This window comes from Alternaria triticimaculans (genome assembly GCF_023758025.1).
Source record: "Alternaria triticimaculans strain BMP 0046 chromosome Unknown scaffold_5, whole genome shotgun sequence".
NCBI lineage: Eukaryota > Fungi > Ascomycota > Dothideomycetes > Pleosporales > Pleosporaceae > Alternaria > Alternaria triticimaculans.
In genome coordinates this window covers 1,026,698-1,040,438 of record NW_026055962.1, presented here as the reverse complement: position 1 = coordinate 1,040,438, position 13,741 = coordinate 1,026,698, and the positions used below count along the sequence as shown (strand labels likewise).

General features: G+C 54.3%; 5 protein-coding genes across 5 annotated transcripts; 3 read left to right on the top strand and 2 right to left on the bottom strand.

The window, feature by feature from the left end:
• Window positions 1-103: 103 nt before the first annotated feature.
• Window positions 104-1,412, bottom strand: J4E78_004668 (uncharacterized protein; the record flags this gene model as incomplete). Its single annotated transcript, XM_049365296.1, has 3 exons — window positions 104-563; window positions 613-1,107; window positions 1,387-1,412. The coding sequence occupies 3 exons, from the start codon at window positions 1,410-1,412 to the stop codon at window positions 104-106; spliced, it is 981 nt and encodes a 326-aa protein (XP_049223097.1).
• Window positions 1,413-1,921: 509 nt separating this feature from the next.
• On the top strand, window positions 1,922-5,274 carry ADA1 (putative zinc finger protein; the record flags this gene model as incomplete). Its single annotated transcript, XM_049365295.1, has 4 exons — window positions 1,922-1,931; window positions 1,988-3,519; window positions 3,565-4,685; window positions 4,740-5,274. The coding sequence occupies 4 exons, from the start codon at window positions 1,922-1,924 to the stop codon at window positions 5,272-5,274; spliced, it is 3,198 nt and encodes a 1,065-aa protein (XP_049223096.1).
• Window positions 5,275-5,475: 201 nt separating this feature from the next.
• On the bottom strand, window positions 5,476-5,959 carry J4E78_004666 (uncharacterized protein; the record flags this gene model as incomplete). The annotated part of the gene is made up of 1 exon (XM_049365294.1): window positions 5,476-5,959. A coding segment is annotated over one exon (484 nt), but the record flags the coding sequence as incomplete, so codon positions are not given.
• A 749-nt stretch (window positions 5,960-6,708) lies between these two features.
• J4E78_004665 (uncharacterized protein) lies at window positions 6,709-9,023 on the top strand (the record flags this gene model as incomplete). The annotated part of the gene is made up of 5 exons (XM_049365293.1): window positions 6,709-6,975; window positions 7,039-8,135; window positions 8,184-8,446; window positions 8,514-8,942; window positions 9,004-9,023. The coding sequence occupies 5 exons, from the start codon at window positions 6,709-6,711 to the stop codon at window positions 9,021-9,023; spliced, it is 2,076 nt and encodes a 691-aa protein (XP_049223094.1).
• A 1,221-nt stretch (window positions 9,024-10,244) lies between these two features.
• On the top strand, window positions 10,245-11,867 carry J4E78_004664 (uncharacterized protein; the record flags this gene model as incomplete). The annotated part of the gene is made up of 2 exons (XM_049365292.1): window positions 10,245-10,318; window positions 10,481-11,867. 2 exons carry the CDS (start codon window positions 10,245-10,247, stop codon window positions 11,865-11,867), a joined length of 1,461 nt encoding a protein of 486 aa, XP_049223093.1.
• Window positions 11,868-13,741: the final 1,874 nt, after the last annotated feature.

The following is a 13,741-nucleotide window of genomic DNA, read 5'->3' as shown; positions in this document are numbered from 1 at the left end:
GATACGTCGACCATTTCCTCCATACATCATTCGTTGTAGAAGCGTGGGGCGGCCGTCCCGTTGCAAGTAATCAATGTCCCTGGCCTCCTTTCATCATCATCACTTAATCCTCTTGGGTGGAATCCGAGCGCTTGTTGTCGCGCTGGTTCTGTGTGCCAGACTTGCTGAAGTCGACGCGGAGTTGCCTGCCGTAGATGGTCTTCTCCTTCAGGACTTCCCTTGCCTTGGTGGCGCTAGCGACATCGATGAAGTCTGCGTGAGCAAAGCCTCTGGGCTGACCAGTCCTCCTGTCAATGGCGACACGGACATCCATGACGTTGCGAATATCACGGAAGAGGTCGTTGAGGTCCTTGTCAGACATCTCGAACGACATGTTGCCGATGAAGAGGGTCTTGGAGGGAGGGTTTTGCTCAAAGTTGCCAGAGGTGCCGCTGCGGGTCCTGGAGTTGGGCTTAGGCGCGTGGAATTGGACAACGAGGTTGCGGCCTTCGAAGACCTGCATGTCGAGGTTGTCAATGGCAGCTTGGGCGTCCGCGACATTCTTGAATTCAACGTATCCGAAACTGCACGAAGGTTAGTGTTTGCTTTCCGAGACTGGGCCATCTAACATACCCTCTGCTCAAACCCCGGTTGTCGTAGACAATCTTGGTGCTCTCAAGCTCACCGAACTTGGAGAAGACACGCTTCAGCTGCTCTGCGGAAACCTCGTAGTACAGGTTGCCAATGTACAGCATGTTGTTCGGGGTAGTGTTCCTTGGGGCCCTGGGCTTTGATGACCTCTGGGCATTGTCTGCCGTCTCAGCGGCAGCCTCCAATGCATCCACGCCAACAGTAGCAGAGGCGTCGGTAGGCTCGGCCTGCACCTCCTGCTGCGCCGGCGTCAGGTTCTCTTCGACAGGTGCCTCAGCCGCTGTCTGCGCAAAGTTCTCGTCCCCCTTGGTGGCATCGTCGCTAGCGAATCGTCGCTGGAAGGACGAGATTGACCATTGCTGTTGCCTCAGACGGAAAGCCGAGGGGGTTATGGTGTTGATGGATCGCGGCTTCGCAAGGAACGCCTTCGAAGGCGACGCGGTGATGGCGCGGACGGCAGTGCGGCGGAGGAGAAACCTGCATGGCCATATCAGTATCACGATTCCAATTGCAGACGAGGCGATTCTTACATTTTGGCGATATGGGTGAAGTTGGCAAATGTGGATGCGTTGCTAAAAGTCGGAATACCGTAAATTTTTGGGCATGGATCATTGATCCGCGCTAAGCTCCTAGCACGTGAGCGGCGTTCTCAAGCCCTGGACGCTCTCGACATGTGTATTGCACTTCTTGGTGACGCATTGCACATTTTGGGCAGCAAGAAAGTAATTATTTGCCGGTTTTTATCCCGCATAATACAGGTCATTGCATTCAACGTCGGACATCCTTCGCCAAGATGTCAATCCTAGGACAGGTTGATTGGTGACTTTGTGGGGTATTCATGAGGGGCAATCCTGTGCCCTGTGAGGGAATGATCCCGACTATTCGCCCACTCCAGTTCATGGGGATATCTCAAGAAACGCATTGGAACATCAGAGTGCATGTAGCGCGCCTCACATGCAAGTGAATGTTGTTGGTAGCCCGAATGACTCTCGGAAAGGATCCCTTGACCCTGCCGATAACATCACCAGCCGAGGATGGAGGGGCTAGCCTGGTAACTTGCCCGAATGAAACGTGATTGCTTGTAGCCTCGAAGTCTTGCTCGCTATGGTTACGTACTCCTGCTGGAAGGGTATCCAGGATAAGTATGCCATGGAGTCATCGAATCCATAATTCACAAAATGGCACGGGGTCAGGCGGCAGGCCGGCCGCCTCCGAGGCGCGTTCCTGGTGAGGCTCGTCTTAAAGTTTGTGTTCGCTCTAGCAACCACAACTACCATCTCTCCATAGCACCATGCTGAAAGGTAGCGCAAACCAATTCCTCCATACAAATACAAGCGGAGACTGATCTGAGGAATAGGAGCCTTTTCTGCTGATGCGGACGCGTCGCCCGACTTTGGCCCTGCCCACGACGACCAGATACCCTCGTCGGAAGAGGAAGAGCTGAGCCATGACTTCTCCGAAACTGAAGCTGGCGGTAGCGGGCGCACACGACTAGACAACGGTGCGACTGCAACCGCACAGGAGAATGCTGGTACCAGCGACGAGGAAGAGGACGACAATGGCATGCTGCCCCGCGACAAGCAGCGACGAACCGCCTTCTACGATTATACTGCGGAGAAGCAGATGAGCCACACAGAAGCCAAACAGTTCTACCAGCGTCACCAGCTAGAGACACAATATGGAGGCTCACAGGCGGGAGAGACATACAGCCCTGCCATGCGCGCAAAGACATTCCCCGCCAACTTTGGCAACACAGACGGTGTGGACTTTCATGGCAAGGCAGAAAGCATTCGCTCTAGGAAGAGCAATGTCACGCTCGCAAATCAAGGCCATCGGTCCAACCTGCCCATCGGGTTGTCACACACAGAGCAGTCACAGGATCCGCGCAGGCACATGACTCAACACGGAGCCAACACTGCAGGTACCGGCAACGAAGGCGACGCCTTTCTCCAAGCCGACCAACAAGCCCGATCACACGCGCAACACCCCGGTCTCCCTCACGAAGAAAAGCCACTTCTGGCTGAAGAAGGCATCCACGGTGCGGGCGCAGGCATTGGTGTTGGCACAGGAGCAGGAGGCTTCGCAATGAACGATTCCAGTATCACCACTGAGCTTAGCTCCATCTATACGAATATCCAGAAAGTGCTAGATTTACGTCACAAGTACATCCGCTTGTCTTTGCAGCGCAACTTCGATAATCCCAAAGATGATCCAGCTTGGCGCATCTACCCTACCCCTCCTGAACCAGTATGGAACGACTCTTCCAAACAGCGTCGCAACGCAGGCGGCAGCAGCTTGCAGAACAGCGGAATCCTTGAGCCTAATGAACCAGCCAAGCCACCTCGCAAGATGGGAACAAACATCGGCGAGGACTTCCATCTAGAAGACTGTCTTCCCGTACCGGGTCCCGGAGAGATGTCGTTCCGCCTGGACAGCAGCGGTGTCTACCAAGTGTACGAGACCGCCAAGTCCGCTGAGCTGGACACGCCCATCGTATCAATCCCTACATTGCGCGAGTTCTACATCGATCTCGATTCCATCCTTGATATATCCTCCGATGGACCGAGCAAGAGCTTTGCTTTCCGTCGGCTTCAGTACCTCGAAGGCAAATTCAATCTTTACTACTTGTTGAATGAATACCAAGAGACAGCCGATACCAAGAAAGTGCCGCACAGAGATTTCTACAACGTCCGAAAGGTCGACACCCACGTTCATCACTCAGCATGTATGAACCAGAAGCATTTGCTGCGCTTCATCAAGTCCAAGATGAAGAAGTCTCCAGATGAAGTGGTCCTGTTCCGTGATGGCAAACATCTCACATTAAGGGAGGTCTTCGAGTCGATTAATTTGACAGCGTACGATCTAAGTATTGATACCTTAGATATGCATGTGAGTACAAACATCTGGCACCACGTTACTTCGCTAATATTTTAGGCTCATACGGATTCGTTCCACCGATTCGACAAGTTCAACTTGAAGTATAACCCAATTGGTGAATCACGCCTGCGAACCATCTTCTTGAAGACAGACAACTTTGTCAAGGGCCGATACCTAGCAGAAATTACCAAGGAAGTCATCTCTGACCTTGAAGCGAGCAAGTACCAGTTCGTTGAATGGCGCATCTCCATCTACGGTAGAGACATTGAAGAGTGGGATAAGCTGGCGGCTTGGGTCATTGACAACAAGCTGTTCTCACCCAACGTCCGCTGGTTGATCCAAGTACCTCGTCTGTTCGACGTCTATAAAGCAACCGGACTCATGGACAACTTCCAGCAAGTCATCGTAAACGTATTTCAGCCATTGTTCGAGGTCACCAAAGATCCGTCCAGTCATCCTAAGCTTCACGTTTTCCTGCAGAGGGTCATTGGATTCGATAGCGTCGACGATGAGAGTAAAGTCGAGCGACGCGTGTACAGGAAGTTCCCATTCCCGAATGAATGGGCTACGAAGCAGAATCCGCCGTACAGCTACTGGATGTACTACCTTTTCGCCAACATCTCGTCACTCAACGTATGGAGAAAGCAGCGCGGCTTCAACACGTTCCTCCTGCGTCCTCACTGCGGAGAGGCTGGTGACACCGATCATTTGGCTGCTGCAGTACTATGCTGTCACAGCATCAGTCACGGTCTCTTGCTCCGTAAGGTGCCTCTTCTGCAGTACATCTTCTACCTTGAACAGATTGGTGTCGCTATGTCACCTCTCAGCAACAACGCACTGTTCCTGGCGTACGAACGCAACCCGTTCCTGAGCTACTTTAGACGTGGCCTCAACGTCTCGCTATCGACAGACGACCCTCTACAATTTGCTTTCACGAAGGAGCCCCTTATCGAGGAATACTCAGTAGCAGCGCAGATCTACAAACTGAGTGCTGTGGATATGTGTGAGCTAGCCAAACATTCTGTCGAGCAGAGCGGTTTTGAGCATGTCGTCAAGCAGAAGTGGTTGGGTAGCAATTACCATCTCCCTGGCGTTGCAGGCAACGACATGGCGAGATCCAACGTGCCCAGTATTCGTGAGGCGTTCCGACACGAGACGCTCATGGGCGAATTAGCTATGTAAGTTTCAAACAGACATTCACATATTCATATGGCAGTACTAACACTGTATAGGATCGACCGCTACACGCGCGCTGCGCAAGCTGGTAGTCACGATCTCACTAGCTCTAACTTGCAGTCGGAAGTGCCACAGACGCCAAAGTCTCTCCAAGGAACACATCCCACTTCTCCCACACATGCATCTGCTGGTGGCAACCAAGTGTTCTCCAAGCTACCTCCAGCCCAAGTCGCTCGGCTCAAGCCCTCTGCCTCGACAACCGACATGGGTAGTTTGCAAGGCCAACCGGCTTCGCCTTCGGGTACGAAGGACGGTGCCAGCTCTAACATGACTGTCAACCCTAGCACGATGTCTGTCGTTCAGCCGACAGAACCCGAAGAGCCTGATCAGGGACTGACGCGCTCAACAAGCACTATTACATTGGATGGGGAGCCTAGACTGTTCCCCGGTATTGTCAGCAGCAGGAGCAGGAGACGGAGCACTAGGACTAGTCAGGCCGAGGATGGTGATATGACAAGTTCGCGTTTGAGGTTCCGTACGGGTGACCAGGAGAGTGTTGTGGAGGAACGGGATACAGACGATGAGGATTAGAACACGTCACCGGTTATTGGATACTTTGTATGTTTAACAATGGGACTAGAATCACGAATGACACATGGTCTGGTTTATGATGGAATCTTCTCTTCATTATGATGCTCGATAGAGTCTCGCTCAATGCAGCTGCTAGTAACACAAGGACGCCCGCTTTGCTAGAATGAACCAAAACAAACAATCTACCTTCTCTTCTACCGCTCATGAGTTGAGGTTCCGTGAATAACAGTCGAGACACCATGCGTCCCCCTCTTCTCCGACTTCTACTATGCACTTCTTGCACGTCGCCTTGCTGCAGCCTACGCATTGCCTCGCACAGATGAAACAGGTCCGGCCTTCGCATCTCGTGCAATCGAGGTAATTTTCCAGATCTTTCCGTCGCTTGGGTGCCTTGTTGCATGCGTGACAGGATCGCAGGTCGGAAACGGCGTGTGATTGGGTTTGGCAGGGTGATGGAGCGTCGAGATCAACGTCCATTAGGTGTGATGTTGACTTGACGAGAGACGCTTTCGGACTCAGGCGTTTGAGTTGCTTGACCGGCCGGCGTTCTGATGTGTATTCGTGTGGCTTTGAGGGGAAGAGGGCGTATGGTAGGTTGTTGTTGTTGCTCTCGAAAGGCGGGGTATTGTGGAGATGGAGGCGGTTGGAGTCGCGACTGGGTGACGAGCGGTGCTGGCGTGACGTGCTGTAGAGCTGTTAGAATCGGAGCTTCATTTTGGATAGGGTGATGGTGCATACGGTTGGGGTCCGTCGTCGCCAACCATTCTCTTTCTCTTGCCCAGGCCGGCGGCGTGTTGATCGTGGGCCATGGTGTGCCAGTAGCTGGTGGTGGTGTCGTATTGGCGCTCGTGCGGTGTATTGGGACCGAACAAGTCAGAGGTGATGTAGACCATAGTGGCGGCGACTTCGCGGTGATGGTGAGGGTGAAGCGGAGAAGCTGTTGTCGGCCTCAAAGGCGGAAGGAGCTGGAACGTGCAGCGGCGGCGTCAACACAGAACAGAAAGCGGCTTGCAAAACAGGACAAAGGAAGGGTATCGAGGACGGCGCGCTAAGGCAAAGGGTCGCGAATGGGCCGAAAGGAGCGCTGCTGGAGGGTCGCGATGGTGCTCAGGACGGACCGGACGGCGCTTTGGATGTTGTCGGCTCGGCGACGTACCTGACTAGCCGGCCCAGGCAGCCAACAGCATGTGGGCCGGCGCACGTGAAGCGTGTCGCCAAGCAAAGGGTCGCGCGACTCAGCTAACGCGCGACGGCGCAGGACAGGGTGAAACATCGTCGACAGCAGCGACGAGCATCCCGCCCGCCAACTCCGCCGCCTCGGTCTCTGGCACGTGTGCCATGTCTGCCCTTCCTGCGTGACTTGGGGCGAACGAACCATCTCCACATTATTCTCACCTACCCCACATCCTCCCACCCTGCGAAGAAGCTTGAGCCATGGATAGCGTCAATGTGTCGGAACTGGTTGCGCGCCTCGGCGCGGAGGAGGAGTCGGTGCGGAAGATGGCGGTCTTCAAGCTGCAGAATGCCATTGGCGACCCCTCCTTCGCCGACGTCTTCATATACGAAGGCGGCCTGCCCAAGCTGCGCTTCCTGGCCCTGCACTCGACCGGCAACACCCTGGCCTACTGTCTGACCTCTCTGGCACGCCTGCTGGAGTTGGACAAGGGATGGGACCATGTCACGGACGATCTGGTCGCGAGGGTAAGTCGACGACGACTCTTGGAAGGAGGGATTACCTGAAGAGGTCTAACAATTATGCTCCAGATCGTCGACCTCGTTGTCGCGCAACCTCTCGTCAACGTCAACCGCGGTGCCATGTCGGTCCTCGCTGCCATTGTCGGCCACCCCTCACACCGTAACTCCCAGGACGGGACCACGGGCTTCCAGCGCTTGAAGCCCGCCGTCGACTCTCAGCCCGACTTCCTACCCTCCCTCGTCGAAAAGATCACCTCGGCCGACCACGCCCTATGCGCAAACTCCCTACAGCTCATCAACGCGCTCATGCGAGACGCCATCGCAAACGACGCGGCCTTTGAATGGCCCAAGTTTATCAAGCAGCTGCAGGAGCTGGGCGTGATTAAGAGCGTGTACGGGCTTATGCAGAGCTCTGCGATACAGGATCTGGCACATCCACTACTCGACTTCCAGTCCTTGACCAAGATACTGCTCAGGAACTGGAGGGAAGAGAAGGTCGACCTGGAGAACCCCGATCACAGGAGGGCGATCCGGGGTCTACACACGGCGAGTAATCCAGAAAAGTCAGCATCAGACCCCAAAGGAAGCAAGAAGCACAACCCGGATAAATGGAAGCGTCTGGGCTTCGAGACGGAATCACCCGCGTGGGAGTTCGATGCGACTGGCTTCCTAGGCCTCATGGACATTACAGACTTTGTCTACAAGAACGAAGACGGGTTTCAGAAGCTCTTGCTGGAGCAGTCGGCAGAGCCACTCGAGCAGCGATGCCCAATCGCTCGCGCAAGTCTGTCGGTCACCCAGACTCTATACGAACATTTTGAAATAGACAAGCTCGACGATGTGGACTCCCACCGACCTACCGACTCGCGGGCTAACTTCGACCGCTCGTTCAAGCCCCTCCTGCTTCACTGGTCCAGGTTACATACGAGTGGCCTGAGTGCCTTCATCCGACTATGGAAGGTAGCCGGCGCACAAACCGAGGACTTTGAGAAGATCGAAGAGCTTATCCGCATCTTGATCGAGCAGGTTGTGGGCCAGGCGCCACGCATGAGGGATGTCAAGGACGTGGAGGAAGATCTGGCTGAATTTGAGCTGAAACGCCTGAGAGAACTTCAAATGGAAGTACTGGAGCTGACCTACGAGGATGCATGGGGCCATCATCTCCGGTATGCAGTTTGCATCGATGTGGTCTGTGCTCAGCTAACTCTCTACAGTCAGGTCCGTGACGAGCTCAACCACGAGGCTCTGCAGTTTGTAAAGGAGCAGCGTATAAGATGCCTGCTACAGGGCGCGTGGTTTCCAATGGGTATCGACTACGGCACGAGTGCGGGTCCGGTAACCAGCAAGACCCTGAATCGTTCTGTGCCCTCATCATGGCGTTTTGTCCGATTGTCGCACAACCGGCGATATCTGCATTACGCTGACTTTGACGAGAAGACGGCGACTGAGCCGAGGTTAGACACCCTGCAGGAGAAGAGTAAGTGTAACGCGTCCACGCGTCGTTTGTGGTTTGCGTTATCGCAGTGGCTGACCCGCATGTACAGTCGATCTATCCATTGTCTCTTCGGTGGTGAGCAATGTCTCGGCTTCGGCGCCATCGACCGCATCGTCAGACAGTACGGTCACAACCCTGCCAGGCCACGAGCGGGCTTCGACGTCGACCAAGATCACGATCCACGGTTACCTGCCCCCGTCCAATCACGCGCGGCAGGCGTCCAGCGGCTCAGGTGCAGGGCGAAAAGAATCCGTCCTACTGCATCTGCATCCCCAGAGCCATACCCTTGCTTCCGAGTGGCTTGATGGACTGCTGATGCTACTGAACCAACAGCCAATTACCGCTGACACCAATAAGTTGGTAACCTTCATCGGCGGTTACGGGCTCAAGATCCGTCTGCTCAACGTTCGCTACGAAGATGTCGGGCTGGAGGAACCAGTGCTCCCCAGTCGTGAAGGACTGGATGACGAATACTACTGTACGTGCTTCTCCTTTACACCGTGGCACGGGCTCAGTACTGACTTGATACCTTAATGCAGATGACATTGCGGGTGCCTGAAGATCTAGAAAATGCTTGTTCACGGACAGGAGTCCTGGACAACAAACATCGATCTTGTGCAGGTAATAGTGAAATTAATGGGGCCGCCAACGTACAAGCTGCATGATGTTGGGAAGCCTAAGCCTACGCTTCCGAAAGCCTAATCTTTCTCGATGCGGAACTAGGCAACGGCGGGGTGGAAGACGTTCGCCGTCTTGTGAATAGACGTCTGTCGACGTTCAAATTGGGAACCAGGTACCGCTCTCTGGGAACCATATTAGGAACTGTGCAGGGGGCGGTAACATTTGTGTTGGCGCGGGAGCTGGATGCGCTTCTCTTGAGATACCCTTGCTTGTACCTGTGCAATATGCTGCAATTAGACAGATTGTTTGGAGCGTGCGTGCGTGTTGTCAGCCTGTCGCCGTTACGCAGCGCATGCTCGACGTTGTACAAGGCGTCTGGCAATCGACGGTGATCTGTGCGATATTAACCCGTGACACGCTGGCGCAGCCATTGAGCCGGCCAGTCGGGCGGCCTGGTAGTAACGCCATAACGCATATTCCAGAAGCAAGTATATTTGATGCGGAGGCTTAATCAGGCAAATGTGATGGAGAGCATCTGTCGACTCCGCGAGCCGGGCACGTTGGCCAGCGGTGTGTCGCACGCTAAGCATCGTGGCTCCGCTGACGGTGTGTTCCTGGCGGCCACGGGCCTGAAACAGCGGACGGCAAGGTGGAGAGAAGCGGGGAGGAGGCCTGTCTGCACTACCTGACTCAACCAACGACCGCACGCGGGCCTGGCGTGCTCTCGGATACATCAGCCACGGTTCTACTAGGGCCCAGGTGTGAGGTGGAGAGCAGAGAGTGCGTCGCTGGCGGCGCGTTAGCCTGCAGCTGCAGCATCCCGCGACACGAATATGCAGCCGCCCCAAGTGCGAGCGACAGTCGTACGCTGCTGAGCCCACTGATTGTTTCTATCCCCCAGCGGCCGTCCTGTTGGACCTCATATAATTCCTTCTTCTTCGGACTTTCGCTTGCTGCTGTTCGGATAGCCCTCCGGTCGATCCTCGAGAACAAAGTACACCAGCATTGCTCAACCAAACGTTCACGACCAAGTGCCCGCCGCACCGCCCGGCCACGGCGTCAGGGCCGCCATTCGCAGCGTCGTCCGCGCAAACCACGCCCCCATGTGCCTGAAGCCAAACGTTGCGCCATCGCCGACGTCGAGATCCGAGCCGAAGCCATGAAGAGCAAAGCCAAAGGGACTATTCTGCCTCTGCGGCAGGCCGAATTCGACGCCCTGCCGTATTCAGTCCAGTAAGTAATATTCCGCGCTCCTGAGTGGTCGGCACGTGTGATAAGGGCGCGTTATGCGCGTGCATATACCGAATCCCCCACCATGACTTTTTGTGTACCTTGCAGTAGATGAAGGGCCTGTCAATTATGCCATGATGCCAATGCTAATTCGTCCCGCTACAGGAGAAAGTACTTTTCATCCCTGGAGCGTTTGCAGATCGCCCAGCACGCCTCCGACGAGCCTACTACATCAGGCCGCTCGTCCCAGGCCAGCACCGCTTCCAAATCCCACCGGCCCTCGCTATCTCTCGGCACCGGACGACGCAGACGCAAATCCGAAAAGGCTGTGCACGCTCACGACATTTCCCACATTGACCTTGACTTCTTTCTCTCCTTGCCTGAAAAGGTACGCAAGCAGCATTTTTCCCGCGAAGAGCAGGCCCTCCTCCAAGGCAGGCACGAACAGGCGTTCCTTCCCGACGACCAGGATCCCGAGTGGGCACAACAACGCTTCAACGATTTTCACTTCGACTTCTCCCACTCCACGCTCGACCTTCCGGAACGCGGCCGTTCACGACGTCGTTCATCTTCGGCCTCTTCGACCGTCAGCCCTTCCCGCCCTACTTTCGGGCCTTCTTGTACATCAAACACGGACAAGGACCGAAACACCCATTTGCTATATCTCGACACAATGGCCACGCCCATCTTCCATCGGAGGGAAACCTCAACGGCAGACATGAGACGAACCATGTCCCTCACGTCGCACCCTGTCCGCCTTGGATCTTCATACATGGCGGATCCTCCACTCTTCAATGCTCGGCCGAATCGACTTCACCAGCGTGCCCACTCTTCTTCTCTTACAGGCCACATATCGCCGTCTACGCCGCCAACTCTCATGATCGACCCCGAAGCGACACACTACCAGGATCCCGAGGCGAGGAAAAAGCTGCGCATGTATCTTGCATCTCCTCAAAAGTTCGACGAAGCGATTGAATTCGGCTTCCCATCGTCCGCTGGAAGCGACGCCGCTACACCCCACTTCCAGCTGCCACAGATCGACAATCATGCTCGCAAGTTCAGCCGAGACATGCACACCTTCCTTAGGGATGGACAGCTGTCGTTCTTCGAAGACCATCCAAAGGAGAACCAGGGACTGGAATCTGATGCCGGCTCTGTAGCCGACATGGACTCACCTGCCACGCCCTCTAGCACCGGCCTGTCTTTCCGCATGCACTCCCGACAAATCTCGCACCGCAAGTTCTCGGTCGATTCGCCGGCTCCGTCGCCTGTCCACTCCGCCAATGGGCATTTTAATCGCGAGATGACGCTCCGTATGACCTTGACCCGGCCCGATTTACGAGCTGACGAAGATCAACTGTATGGCTGGCAAGGCTCAGGCTCAAGCTCAAGTCCCAAAACCTCGAAAGACGATCCTCTGGCACTGGAAGACCTTGTCTTCACCGACGACATGACCGGTACCAAGGGCGCCTTCTACGTCAAGCCTAAACCGCGCGGAAACCTCGTGAGCCGCCTACTGAAGCGTGCCAGCCTCAAGGCCACCACTCGCTGATCCCCATTTCAGCCAGCATCTATTAATTCACTTCTCACATTGTACTTTTTGCCTGTCTTTCTTAATAAAGACCAACAACAGGTCTGCTGCGTTTCAGCGAGCGACTTTTATTTCCTTGTCCAACCATTTTCTAGACATTTACGGGGGGTTACGAAAGCTCATCAGACTGTACGATTATCACGATGCACGAACCGAACGATTCAGATGCATGAATGAGGCGTTTTCCTTTCATCTCCCATGTCCAGCTACCCTGCTGGTATTTCTTCATACTTAGCTAGCCAAGAACTTCATCGAGAATGATACCCAGTCGGCAGCAACCAAAACTGGTCTGTCGCTTTGATACCACCACCTTCGCCTCATCCTTGTCGATAGCATTGTTTCCGCGTATTTCCTATTACATCAGGCAACAACGGTTACTCATCGCAATTGCCGATACAGTCCAGCGTCTCAACTCACAGCACCTGACTTTTGCCGAAGGAGTGATCGCCCCCAGCGATCATGACTAGGTCCTCGTACTCTCTACCGGAGCTTTACCTACCCGTTCACACTACCCGTCTTATCTCTCCACATGTTTCGCCAAAGAACCACACTAACCATATTATCCGCAGCGGAGAGATCTATATCGCATAGATGTTAAGGGCAGGGATGGCTGTATGACGTTGCCGTTTTCATCCAGTGGCTAGGCAAAGATCTACATTACAGTACTCGTACAGTTTGCATGCAGTAGTTGATACTGGGCGTTGTATGCGTTTCGTGGTGCTGGGAGGATGTGTTTCGGTGGCGAGGTAAGATGCATGAGAAAGAGGTTTATTGGGCAGCTAGGTTGAGGTTGAGTATATGTGAAAGCATTGGTCGATCCAACGCATCAACATATCGCACAACATATTGCACCAACCATCATCTCCATCTTCCCTCTTCACTCCTCCAACCCTCCACTTGCAGTCAACAATGACGTGCCCACTACACTTTCCGCAAAAGATACAACGAACATCCCATCAGCCACTGCAACATGAAACACCCACTCACTCTTATCCTCCACCAGCTCCCCCAACTCCACCACCGCATTCCGGTGAAGCTCCACCTGCCCACCGGCTCTAGATTCCTAATGGGTTCCCTTGCCGAACAAGTCTGACTTACCTATACGCGGTTCCTGGTACACTAACCCACTAGATGCCGAACCGAACTGCTCCAATCTTCACGGTACGCTACGTTTCAGCTTGCGCTAGATTTTTCTTCACTCTCACAGGGCTCGATCTTGCGTTCGCAGCGGATAGCGCGCGCGTACAGTCATTCGGGTCATGTGTGTGGCGGGGGCCTGGATCGACTGAGTGGTTTTTCTTGGGTCGGTGACGCATTTGCGTGAGGTGACGATGTTGTTTACATTGTACGCTGAGTTTTGCTCGTGTGGCACTGCAGGTCGTTGTTGTGGCGTTGGCTGATCGACGGGAAAAGAAAGTTAGGGAAAAAGGTACGGCATATGCATGTCATTGTCCGGTGATGCGAAAGTGAGAAGAATGCCGTTAGATTGCATACGGCGGCTGGGAGGTGGTTTCTTCCGGGGGTTCTTTACTTTTTTTGCGCCTTTGTTTATCACACGCGCGTAGTGTAGCCGGAGTCGTATTTAAGATTTATTGAAGGTGCTGATGATGGATGTCTTTCTAGTCAGCATACCTGTGTATGAGTTCCGTGGCCGCAGCTAAAAAGTGATGTTGCTGCAAACACGATGTCCGTCGGCGTTCCCGAGGTCAGGACTTACATCTTGGCCGGGTGATAAGCGGCTACAGCAAGATTACAAAAACGATCGTCTGCTTGCATTGAAACGGTTTTTCATGTTGTGATATTCTGCAATGTTAGGTGCACGACAAAGTCGTTAG